The 13,356-nt window shown below is 42.4% G+C and overlaps 1 protein-coding gene across 1 annotated transcript in view; it reads left to right on the top strand.

Annotated features, from left to right (window-relative positions):
• Positions 1-13,356, top strand: part of radil2b (Ras association and DIL domains 2b) — a 39,699-nt gene extending 26,343 nt beyond the window's left edge. The window contains exons 13-18 of the mRNA XM_087845271.1: positions 3,829-3,973; positions 4,054-4,220; positions 8,539-9,025; positions 9,104-9,300; positions 12,740-12,879; positions 12,956-13,356. Coding sequence (XP_087701397.1) covers positions 3,829-3,973; positions 4,054-4,220; positions 8,539-9,025; positions 9,104-9,300; positions 12,740-12,879; positions 12,956-13,049 — 1,230 coding nt within the window. The 3' untranslated portion in view covers positions 13,050-13,356. The remainder of the gene's footprint in view (positions 1-3,828; positions 3,974-4,053; positions 4,221-8,538; positions 9,026-9,103; positions 9,301-12,739; positions 12,880-12,955) is intronic.

The following is a 13,356-nucleotide window of genomic DNA, read 5'->3' as shown; positions in this document are numbered from 1 at the left end:
TCTTCAAATAGTTTGCATTACAGTATACAGCACCTGATGTTGACTCTTATTTCATATCTTGTAATAAATCAGTCGATTCAGAAGCTGAAAATGTTGAATCCTAATCCTCCCTCTAAATCTCGTGTGTCTCGTGGCCAGCTGCAGGGGAAACTCTTACTAAGAAATTGGAAGGAAAATGAGAATACAAATTTTTCTTCTGTTCATAATTTTTATGAACAGAATTTAAAAGATGAGATGATGAAAGATGAGATAGCCTTTATTTGTCAGTTGCAGTTGCCCACAACCGAGATGACAGACCTTGCCGACCGTACATACTAGGGATGCAACGATACCAATTTTTTCAAACCGATACGATACCGATATTTGGATCTGAGTACTTGCCAATACAGAGTACAAAAACCGATACTTCTACCACACACACACACACACACACACAAATGCAATGAATTGGAAGACAGGTTTTATTATATTCTCTGCTGATAATAAATAATATCTTAATAAAAATGACCACAAAAAAATTTCAAGTGAAAAATAAGCACTTCTGTTAAATTATTGCAGAGTCTCCACATTGTAATTTAACAAAATATCACTGAACTATTGGCACTGTCTCAAGCTTTCAGAATAATAAATAAACACTTCTGTTTATTTATTATATTTCATATCGCAGCTCGAGTATGCTGAGAAGACGGTGCAATCCTATGTTTTCCACAACTGGCATTGGCTGGTCATCCAGAGCAATAAAATGAGTCAGAGCCTCTGTTATTTTAACTGCCCGTGGATTTTCTCTTGACATTTTTCTTCGCTTTTCCAAAACCTGAGTTAAATTTGGCTGTTCCGGTCCACACTGCTGACATTTTGTTTAGCCTAGCTACAGCAGCCTCCAGTTTCTCTTTTTTATCTGGAGCTGCCAGTCTCACTCGCCTAACCCTGTGCCTGTTTAGCGCGGGATGTCCCCCTAGTGGCCAATCTAAAAAACTACAACAGAAATGACAAGCCACCCTCTGATTAATGAAATAAGTTGGTATCGGTTCATGGTATCGGTTAACTTTTACGAGTATGAGTACACACACATTTTACAGTATCGGCCCCGATACCGATACCAGTATCGGTATCAGTTCATCCCTAGTACATACAATACACAAACATCACATTGGGGAAACAGGTCAGGCTAGGTAGCAAGGGAAAAAACATAGAAATGTGTAACACAAAAGGATAATCCAGGAATGCACAGATATCGTGCACATAGACACACCATAACACAATAAAACACAGACAAGTAACATGGGAGAAGATTCCAGTGTGTACAGCTGGATCTGGGACCGCTGCAATCTTCGATTGCGCCTCCAGCTGATCCGCTGTCCACATCGGATGGGAGGTAAGCATGGGAGGAGGCGATGGATTCGAGGGAGCAAGGGTGGTAGTGCGTATCGGTATCAGTGTACATGTTTCCTGCGTGTGTGTGTGTGTATCCCGTGTTCAGCTGAGAGAAAGTGTCACTACGCCGGTTAAGCGAAGGTCAACAGTCTCCAGTGGACCCAGGTGGCCTTGAAGGAGGGACAAAGAGTTCTGACAACAATCCTGTTATCATGGAGAATTTGTTGTTCCAGTCAGCTTCAACCTTGGCAGGCCTTCAGCTGGCGCCAGTGGGATAGCCGCATGAGTGAAGATGGTGAATGTTTGGGTTTAGTGCGAACAACTGCATCTAATTTTTACAGTTGGTCTCTCAATTCCCGTTCTTCTTCTCCAAGATGTTATCCACATTGCAGAGCCATGAGCTTCTCCAAGATCTTATCCATATTGCGTTCAATAACACAGTCTGAGTACTCACAGCCCTGCCGATTGTCTATCATTTCGGCGAGCCTTATGGGATTTTGAACAGCTGTAGCCGCTTCTTGTACTTCGATAAGCCAGGTCCAATCAGCCAGAACTCTGTTATCGTGGTTCAGAATTGGTAGATGTCGTTCAATGTCCTCCAACGAGAGTGTCGCCAGACACACGACGCAACTGACCATCGAGTATCCAGCAGCAAACGTCTCCGCAGGACAATCGGGCTCTCCCAATTCCGTTACGGGACCAGTTGATCAAATCCATAATTCTTTAGGTTTTAGAGAACAAGACTGAGAAACTCTTTGAGGGTTCGAGTTAGACGAGACTAGAAAAAGACATAGAAGCAGCAGGGAGGGAGAGGGTGAAAGATGCATCCACCTCTGAAGAATAAAAAGATATACCATTCTCAAGCGTATTCCCTTGCCGGTCGTGCGATCGAACATTACAGCCTTTGGTGGTCTCAGAACCTCGCCTCTGCTTTTCGCAGATGATGTGGTTCTGTTGGCTGGTGGCCAACAGGTGGCGGCCTCCAGCTCGCACTGAAGTGGCTTGCAGCCGTGTGTGAAACAGTAGGATTAAAAATCAGCACATCCAGGTCTAAAGCCATGGTCCTCAGCTGGAAAAGGGTGGAGTGCCCACTCTCGGTCAGGGACACGTTGCTGCCCCAAGTGGAGGAGTTTAAGTATCTCAGGCTCTTGTTCATGACTGAGGGGAGATTAACAGAAGGATTGGAGTGCTGCAGCTGCAGTGCTGTACTGGTCCATCGAGGTGAAAAGAGAGCTGAGCGTACAAGTCAAGTTCTCGATTTACTGGTCGTTCTACGTCCCTACTCTCACCTTTGGTCACAAGCTCAGGGTAGTGACCCAAAGAATGAGATGCAAGCGTCAGAAATGAGCTATCTCTGAAGGGGGGCTGGCATCTCCCTTAGAGATAGGGTGAGGAGCACACGCATCTAGAAGGGGCTTAGAGTAGAGGTGTTACTCCTCCACATCAAAATGAACCAGTTGAGGTGGTTCGGGTTAGCATGCTTCTTGGGCGCCTCCTTGGTGAAGTGTTCTGGAAATCTCCTACCGGCAGGAGGCCCTGGGCAGACCCAGGACACCATGGGATTATGATATCTCTCAGCTGGCTTGGGAATGCCTCTGTGTTTCCCTGGAAATGAGCTACAGGAGGTGGCTAGAGGGAGGGAGGTCTGGGCTCCTCTGCTTAGGCAGTTGCCCGGCCCAGATAAGTGGAAGAGAAGGAATGGATGGATGGTTTGATGATGTTTCTCATTCCAGTATTTAATTGACGTACTACACTTAGCCTAAAGGCATCTACTTGCTTGCCCTGTGTTTGCTTAACGTCATATTTAAACATGAACTAATTCAACAAAATGCTGGAAACATTTCTTAGAAATTTTGGTCCATAGCGATGTGATAGCATCCCACAGTTGCTGAAGATTTGTTTGTTGTGAAAATAACGTTCCCCAACCGAAAGCATTTCAGACCAAAGTCTTTCTTGATGGATAGACAGCTCAACTGCTGCTCTGGAGGTAGAGTGGGTGATCTGATATTTAGAAGGTCATTCTCGTCTACATATTGAAGTGTCCTTGGGGAGTATACTAAACCCTGATTCAACAGTCTGTGTGCAGTTGATAAATTGCCTAGTTCTGTTTACACCTGTGGATGAATGTGGGTAGTTCATCAAGTTCAAGCTCAAGCTGACCGAGACATCAGGGTCACCCCAGTCAGGTTTGAGGGAAACTGGCTTAAGGTCGTTGGTCCCAGTTTTTAGGTACTCACCTTTAAATGGCTGCTTTTCACAACAGCATACAAACCTTTCCGTTGAGCAGCTGTAACTGTGTTAAAAAAAGACAACTGACTTGTAGAGCTTCTTATATAGCGCTTTTCTTTTTTTAAAGAAAGTTTTTATTTCACTTAACAGATGAAAATGTAGTAGAAGAATCATTCTAATGCACTGTGTGTGTGTGTGTGTGTGTGTGTGTGTGTGTGTACACAGAAAACTTGGGTTTCTCTTCGCTTAGACTATCCTGCCCTGAGTCCAGCCCAGCTGAACCATCTTTTGAGTCTATATAGCCCAGCATCGCCTTGTAGACACACCTGGACTCCTTCAGTGCAGGAACAAGCTGCAGCACGCCAAACAGGTGAGAAGTGAGTGTACTGTGAACACAATAATCTTACCTTTCATTTTTTTCATTTTAATACACTCCGTCTTCTTGCTTAGCTGACATTCTTGAGAGCTTTGACACCCACCATCCACTGGTGCTGCCAGACGTGGGCTACCAGCTTCAACTGAGAAGAGCAGTAACAGATTCAGCCCTGAGGAGAGAACTGGACAAGCTCAAAGAGTTTATCTCCACCTTAAATCTCTCAACTGCCGAAGACCACAAGGTAAGAAAGTATAAAGTTTGCACATAAAGTCAGATTGGAAACCTTTGCTGAAAAAACATATATCAGAAAACTTTCTCGCCATGCTAGCGGCCTTGTGAGGCTACAGCAGCATTAGCTTTAGCTTAAGCGCTAGCACCGCTAAGCAAACAGTGTAAAACCAACCATGTTGATTTTTACTGCGTTTACCTTCTTAGTCTGTAATGTTAGTCGGATGACACTTGCTAATTAGGAGTAATAACTGCTAATTAATAAAGTTCAGCAGTTCTTAGTCGATCTGACCGGTTTCTTAGCTCTTCTGAGTGTTTCTTTCCAGTAACTAGAATATATAATGGGGTATTTAGCAAGTACAAATTCAAAGAGCTAAACAAAGATTGCACATAGAAGTGATGTTCAACAGGTAGCCACATTATCGGTTTCAAATGAAGAATGTTATTTAAAAAAATGTTGCTTCCAACTGAAAAACAACAAAAAATGTCTAGTACCACTCAGTCCTTTTTCAAGAAAAACTTCTTGTTCAGCTTTTAGCTTGTCTTTAATATTCAAATTCCAGTATTTAATAGGTATACACTCTGTCACTGAGAGTAACAGTCAGTTAGCATCAGTGTTGGGTAAGTTACTTTAAATTAGTAACTTAGTTACATTACTAGTTACTTCTATCAAAAGTAACTCAGTTACTTCAAGTTACTCGTTACTTTCAGAGTAACTAGTTACTAGGGAAAGTAACTTTGGTTTTACTCAGAATTCTCTTGTTAATGTGTTGCTTCCATAACTGGATACCTAGCAAGATTGCCAGTCTTCTACCTTGCTTACTTGCCACAAGTGCACTGTGCCACCTACCAACAGAAAGGAAAAAATAATGTGCACATTTCCACGAGAGAAATCCCACGCCTGATTCTATCCTAGCCTGCTTTTTACATCCAACACAAAAACTGCAGTCATGGTGCTTTCGATTGTACTCAGAACTCGGAAATTCTGCCTTCTGAATAGGAAGATGTAGGCAACACCAGACTGCAGATGAGCTGCATACAGGGCTGGACTGGGACAAAAAAAATTGTCCCGGGCATTTTGACTAGAGACCGGCCCACCATTATAGGAAAAATCTTAAAGCCTTTGAATGAAAATAAACACTGTTGTGACAGTGATGTTCACTGTTCTGATGGTATATATGTATCAATCTATCAATCGTTTGTTGTAAGACTCAGATAATTATTTTTTTAAAAGTGAGACATTTTAAATGAGAATAAGAAAAGTATTTCCTTGTGCCCCCCTTTCCCTTTTAATGCCCTACATGGAACCCTGGCAACACTTTGCTAGACCCGCCCCTGCACAGTTACCAGCTGTCATCTCCTGGTTTCATCTTCATGTTTCCCTCTCACCACATATTCAAACCGATATCATGACCAGCAGGTTTACAGTTGTGGCTCCAGCAAACATCAGCTGATACTTAATTAATAATAAATAAATTCTAACAACAGCTGATCAAGCTTAAAAGTGCTGCTGTTGTTTAACGCGACATCCGCTGGTTTCCTCTTTCTGGCGCAAAGTGGGCGATAAACAAACAAGAGAGAAAAGCCGATCAGCTGATCATTGATCAGTTTCATGATTGAAGTAGAAACAGGAGAGGGGGGGTGAAAGGATGAGAGAAGAAGAGGCAGCTGTGCAGCGTAAGCACAGAATAACTCCAACTTTGTGTCTTTTTTATTGTAGCTTTAGTCCGGGACAAACTGTGTTCCTTTTCAGCTCAATACAAAACGCGTGATATTTTCTCTGAATACGAATTCCGTTTTTTACAGGACGGTTGGCAACTCTAATAATTAACCTTATGAACAAAATAAAGTTCAACATCAGTAACATAGCACCCACCCAGCTGTATAGAAACTCCGTCATGCTAGCTAGCACGCAGTACGAAAAAGTCAGCATAATGAAAATAAACTCCACCTAAACCTGGTTTATATCTGACCCAGATGGACTGCAGGTTATAACTTCTTACCTGAAGTTCAGTTCACCTGACACTCTCGGACCAGCGGCCGCTTCGGGTCTCTCCTCTTGCCTCCCTTTTCCTTCATCCACCTGCTGGCTTCCACCACTTGCTAATGTTAGTGAATCTGTGGAAGCTCCGCGATAGCCACCATACGAAGTAACGAATAACGAGCCTATCTAAATCCCAGTAACGAGTAACGCGTTCCTGGTTTTGGCATAATAACTAGTTACCGTGCTCGTTACCACAATAATAACGTAGTTACTGTAACGCGTTACTTAATAACACGTTAGTCCCAACACTGGTTAGCATAGAGACTGGAAGTCCCAGCTAGCCTGGGCCCGTTTAAGCGTTAAAACATCTGTCGATGATTTCCATGTATGAAAAACTAGAAAGCTGATCATCTGTGAAGGTTGTCAGTCATCCAGGTCATCGTAGTCTAAGGAGCTTGGAAAGAAAAAACTCTCCTGAGTTTTAAAACATGTGGTTATCCTAATTGGGCTTTCATCAAGTCAGCAAAGAGGCACCGAAAAGATGACCAGACAACAACGAGGGAGGATCAGAAAGACAAACGCAACAACATTGTCATCCCCTATGTAGCAGGTTTATCAGAAAAACTCAGGCGAGTCTTCTCCAAGCATGACATCCCAGTATACTTCAGACCCAGCAACACTCTCAGACAAAAACTAGTTCATCCCAAAGATAGAACTCTTAAACACAAAATTAACAATGTAGTGTATGTGCGAGGAATACTCAGGAATGCTCAGACCTCTACATTGGAGAGACCAAACATAAACACATGACACAACATAGAAGAGCCACCTCGACAGGACAAGACTCGGCGGTCCACCTGCATCTAAAGGATAAAGGTCACTCTTTCGAGGATGCCAATGTTCACATTTTGGACAGAGAGGACAGATGGTTTGAAAGAGGAGTGAAAGAAGCCATTTACGTCCACTGTGATCGACCATCTTTGAACAGAGGCGGTGGCTTATAACACCAACTGTCTGCCATCTATAATCCAGTTTTGAGATCCCAGACGCCTTAACGCCCACTCACATCCTGGGCCTTCTGACCTCAGGAAATCACATGATAGGGTGGGGCTAGGCTCCACAATGAGTTCACCCGAAACCCTGGCTGATTGTGACCTACACCCGTTTTCACACCTTGGCTCGTGTGATTAGGTAGAGGATCATTAAGGGGTTCATTGACCCTCTACAGGGGATACTCCCACTGGGTTTAAATCTAGGACTCTCCACCATTCGACCTTAGAACTGAAGAAGCTTCTCGGATGAGAGGTGAAATTGTCACGATCCTGGGTCTTATGACCCAGTGTTTTGAGTTTAGTTTATTTGGATGTTTATATGATTAAGCTCATGAGTTTTTCTAGTTCTTTGTTATTAGATTCCCCTTGTGTCTTCCAACCCCTGTTAAGTCTCCCTTGCCCTTCATGTGTTTCACGTCTGTTATGTTGTCAAGTTCATGTAGTCATGTCTGCGTTTCATTATGTTTCCTATTTTATTTTCTAAGAGGTTCTGTGTTTTGTTTTACTCTTTCCCTGTGACGTTGTTATGTCCACGTTGTGTCTACTGTGCCTTTCTGTCCCATGTTTCAGGTCCCTATGTTCTGTCTTCTCAGTTGCTGTTAAGTTTGCATGTCTAGAGTTCAGTCAGTGTGTTTCCTGTTTTACTTTGAAGGTTCATGTCTCATGTGAGTGTTTCTAGTTTTGCTTCCCTTGTCTTGTCCAGCCTTATTACTCCCAGCTGTGCTCTCCTTCTATGTCTCATTCCCTCGTTATCCCTCTGTGTATTTAAGCCCTGTGTTTCTCTTTGTCAGTGTCGTAGTCTCCCTCATGGCTGTGTTTCCTTGCGTGTCAGTTTATCCATGTCCCAGTTTAGTTTAGTTTTCCATGCCGTTCTGCAATAAAGCAGCTTTTTGAGTTTAATTTTGTTGTCGTGAGTTTTGCGTTTGGGTCCTTCTCCTGCCTGTACACAGCCGAAACATGACAGAAATGTCTTCAAGCAACTTAAAGAAGTCCAGACGTTTTTTCTTTCAATGCTCCTTAGACTAGAAAGCTAATCGCAGATCTATACCAGAGCAAGGGCAGATGTTAGGCCTGAAAGTGACCATTAAAAGTGAAAAATCAACAGCTCGAACATTGCAAGCATATGTGTTGCACATTTCACAGTCACAAGTTCTTCATCGGACAATAATGCAATAAAAAAAATCTGGTGACACCCTTTTTACCGTTTACATCATGTTACAATGAACTATACTATGGTGGCTATTTTTCTGCTCATTGGTGTCATTCATGCTGTTCTAATGTTATTTGTCCACCAGGGTGATGAGATTCAAATGGAGGCTAACCTGACTAATGTGGCTAATCTTCAAAACAGCAGTCTAGAAACTTTGAATACATTACAAGCTGATTTGAACTTATGGGAGCCTAATGACCAAAATCACCAGTCCCCTTCAAGTACCTTTGCTCCCTTACCACCTTCACCGCCATCACCGCCATCACCATCATCGCCGTCATCGCCGTCAACACCATCACCCTTTCCTCTCTTCACCAGCTACCTGGATGAGTTCAGCTCCTCTGGTGCCAATATTTTGTCCCAAAAGCTAAGAAATCTAGAGCTGCAGACAAGAGAGACTGAGACCAGCGAGTCGAGGAGGTCAGTCCTGGACCCCTCCTGCCTCCTCACCCCACCTAACAGTCCCCTCATACTAGGTCGAACTGATCAGGTGAAGGAAGACCAAGACAAATGGATGAAGTCTGATGATGAGACACTTCCCTGGCTCTCTGGTGTAGATGCACACGATGAAGGTATAGAAAGACATTTCCATTCCTAGTTTCTTCTCTGCGTCTTTTTTTTTTGAACATATCATTTGTTTTACTCTCCAGGTGGATTAGTGTTTCAGTGCTTAGCTGCTCTCAAAGTAGACCGCTTAAAGTCCGATTGCAGCAATATGAAAACACTCGTAGAACTAAAAGAAGAAGAGGAGGAGCAGGGAGATGAAGAAGAAGCAGATGAAGAGGTTTTTAGCCTGGAGCTGGAGCGAGGTGAAAGAGGGATTGGTCTTGCTCTAATAGACACAAGGGTAAGTCAACGACAATTTAAGCTGCAGACAGTTTGTCACAGGGCTAGCAGAGTCTATGGCACAGCTAAGATTTTCTGACGATGAAATTTCAAGAGTAAAGTTGAAGATCTATTTCAAGAAAAAAGAAAAAAAAAGATTACAATTGTACCACAGCTGCTATACCCTCTGAGTTACTGCAATCGTACGTCAGAATGGGTTTTAGCAACAAGGAAGGAAGTGGTGTCTCTTTTAGCACATAGAGTTAGTGTGGTGAGGAGTATGGAGTAAGCTGTGTCTGGTCAAGCTTTGTACAAAATGCTGGTAATGAACAGATGTGAGGTTATTGATGGTTATGCCATCGTGCAATAAAGACGATGTATGTTGTGGCCCGATACTCCATCACAGCGCTCATTTTAATAAAAAGAGATAAATAACATTTTTATGTTTTTGGAAGAGGAAAGAGAAACATTGTCAAGAGATTTATTCTAAAGACACTTCTTCAGCTAAGAATCTAAAGGTAGAAACACACAGACGTTGCAGCTTTTACTTGCAAGAACGCTCACACCAGAGTGGGGGCCCTGTGATGTGCTCTCTGTTCCTGCACTTGTCTTTATTTATACACAAAAATAATTCATATTCATAGGAAGAGGAATGTTAGCGCGTATGTATGTGTATGTGTGTGTGTGTGTGATCCTGAAGGACGTGGCCCCTCTTCTTGTTAGGGAGTGCAGATAAAAGTGTCCAGCTCTCCTGTTCCTGGCAGGAGTGAAATAATAACAGCTTGTTCAGCTATTATCGCTGTGAGAAAGAATTTATAAAACAAGTCTTGTAGTGGACAACAGTCTAAGTCATAAAAAGGTCATCATGCAGTATTCTATCATATGCAAACTTATATCATTAAAAGTCTATACTGACTACTAAGTACAATTTTATATTGACAAACATTTTGATTTTAAAAAATATATAATAATAAAAGGTTCAGAAAGATATAATAGAATTTTCACTGCTTAAATATTTGTATTTTCCCACACAGGAAAAAAAATCTTGTGATTAAAAAGGATTGAATTTAGCAGTTGTTGCTGGATAAGGACAAATAGCTAGCAAACATGCTACTGATTATCATTTTGTCTGAGTTAATAATCAGCTTTATGTTTTGTTTTTCTTTTTATTAGTAATATGTTAAACTTGTTTAAATATTTGCAACATTATAATTATTTAAAAACTGTGTTTTACCATTTAAATAATTTTTTTTAATTATTATTATCTATTCCATTATTTTTCTTTTTTGCTGCTGTTACTTTGCACAGTCCACTTTCTGCTGTGACACGACTAATTTCCGAGATGTGGGACTAATAAAGGTTTATCTTATCTTATCTCTGCTAACATAGCTGTAAACTTTTACAGCTAATACAATGAAAAGAAAAAGAAATAAGTTTTGAGTAAGCATTGAGCCACCAACCAACCTAATAATGAAGTGCCTAAAAATACAATTTAAAATGACTCTTTGCTAGGTATGAAAATGTGCCCGATATCCTCTGAAAAACTTTGAAAGAGCTGGACAGCTGTTACTCAAAAACACTTAAAGTTTGGCTTCTTTGAAGCAGAGTACAGTACTGTGTATCGCAGACACTAAAGCTGATGCGCCAGAATGTCATACGAACGATTCCTTAAATACAAGGGGGAGCAAGCGAGTCAGATACCAAGGGCACAAAGATGAAGCAGGTCTGATCAGCAGCAGTTTATTTCCCGAGGCAGTAGAAATAAAACAACCCAAATACTAAGAAAAAAGTATATACCAAAGGCCTATGTCCCTTCACCACACTCCCTGCCGGTAACTGATGCCCTCAGGGGTCGGTGCGTTGGTGGAGCTCACTCCCGGTGACTACTTGGCGGGGCCTGGTGCCTGTTGCTCGGTCAGGCCTCTTCCGGGGCAAAGGGGGCTCTCGGGCCTCCGGCCTCTGGGCCTGCAGCTCGGTTCACTCTGGCACAGCTGGCTGCCAGCAGAGCCGGCGGGCACGCCACTGCAGCCCCCTCTGGCTTCTGCTCCGTGGCTACTGGTCCCTCGTCTGGGGCTCTCCTCAGCTCTTCCCAGGAGGGTGGCACGGATGCCCCTCCGGTGGTCCTCCTTGGGCTCTCGCACTCTGGGGCCTCTGGATGTCTGGGGCCTGGATCTCCTCCATGCCTGCTTCATGCCCTGGGGGACGGGGCTATGGCTCTCTACACCCTCTAGTAGACCATTACATGGGGAAACCTTTTGAATACAAACGCGCCGATCCACACAGGTGTACACACGGGTGTTCACTGTTCGTAGACATAAGCTACACCTCTATTGGCTGCTATTTCCAAGCACATTGTGCGCTGTCGGTCCTGCTTGCTACACAACAACATTCAATATTTAGTATTTACTGCTGTTTACACTTAGCTAGATTAACGTGATGGTGTTGTGTTTAGTATTTTGCTTGTTTTCTATTCTTTTTCTCTCAACAGGTGATCCAGGAGATTTTTTTTCCCCCCCTTTCTCACTGTCCCTCTCCCCTTCTGTTTTTCTTTTCCTTCATCTTTCTTTCTCCCTTTCCTATCCCTCAGTCATGTCTGTCCCGTCTGTAACAACTGAAAATAAAATAAAATAAATAATAACAACAAAGGTCGATCAAATGGACCAATATGGCAATGCCGTGATGATCCATTTGGCAAAATAAATCCATTGGGTATCCTTGTTGGTCTTCAGACAACAATTCTGACGGCTAAAGAACCAAATGGGACAGGCAAAAAAAGAAAAAAAAAAGAAAAAAGTATATAATAAAATGTTCTCCATATGCTAAAATTCCCACGGAGACTAGATAAAACAATTCTAAAACCCATAAAAATACCATTTTCTACTTGCACTAAAATCCCCTGGTGTAATTGTCCCACAACCCCAGATGAATGCTCATTATGGGCTCCACGCCAGCCTCGTCCCAGAATGACGAGGAGGAGCCTCCTGTCCCCCTCTCGTCCCTTCACTGGGCCCGTCACATCCCAGCCCACCTCGCATTTTGCACCAGAGTCCGTCCCTATCAGCTAATTGTCCCATGCCCAGCCAATCCACAGTGGATTAAAACAATGTCAAATAAAACACTAAAAAACATGCAATACGAACATGAATAAAATCATGCAATAAAAACTACACTCGCAAATAAACGCTAAAATCAAAATAAAACCAATATAAAAGATAAATGCAAAGTTCCACTGTGTGACAACTGTACTTGAGTTGTTAACAGCAGATGTGTAACACTAAAAATATATGTATAATACATAATAACTGTATATTATTATGTATTGTGGCATGAATTATATTACTTCATGCCATTTATATATAAAAAATATAATGCAGGTAAAAATAAGGACCGTTTTAAAAACCTCACAGTCAGAAACAGTGAAATCTTTGGTTTAATCGAGAACTCGACACCTTATGTTTCAGGACACGTCTTTGAAGGCGAAGGGCATCTTCATTCGTGCAGTGGTCCCGGACTCTCCAGCTGCCCGGTGTGAGAAGCTGTTACCAGGAGACAGGATCTTGGCTGTTAATGGAATCAGCCTTCTTGGACTGGACTACCAAAAGTAAGAAATCGATCACATCTCATATTTTAAGAATTTGGCACGAGCAACTTTGTTTTCATATCTTTCCCTCTTTCAGCGGGAGGGAGCTGATCCAGTCGTCAGGGGCCAGACTGAGGTTACTCGTGTCCAGATCAGACTGGATGGCTAAGATTATACAGAATGAGTGCTGACGCTACATTTGCTGAGAGACTTGTGACACACCATCAGCACTTAGAGATGATTCTGAGAGCTTTTGGAATTTTCAAGTTAAAGGATATGGACAATTTAAAGAAACTCTTCAATCTTCTATCAGGTTTTAGATGTTTTGCAGCTTTTTAATTTACATCACAGTGGCATCATAGTCCTTTTTTGTGTGTGGTCAAGGTTACATTAGTGTTATCATTTCCATTGGTAGAAGACAAGACCTTTTCTCTCCATGCTCTCTCCAACTACAACACCATCATCACAGGAACAAGAAAGCTGATGCAATAACACACA

The sequence above is a fragment of the Neolamprologus brichardi genome, chromosome 8 (assembly GCF_056152115.1).
Source record: "Neolamprologus brichardi isolate AB-2024 chromosome 8, ASM5615211v1, whole genome shotgun sequence".
Taxonomy (NCBI): Eukaryota; Metazoa; Chordata; class Actinopteri; order Cichliformes; family Cichlidae; genus Neolamprologus; species Neolamprologus brichardi.
The sequence above is the reverse complement of the archived record's forward strand: the minus strand, read 5'-3'. Positions and strand labels throughout refer to the sequence as shown.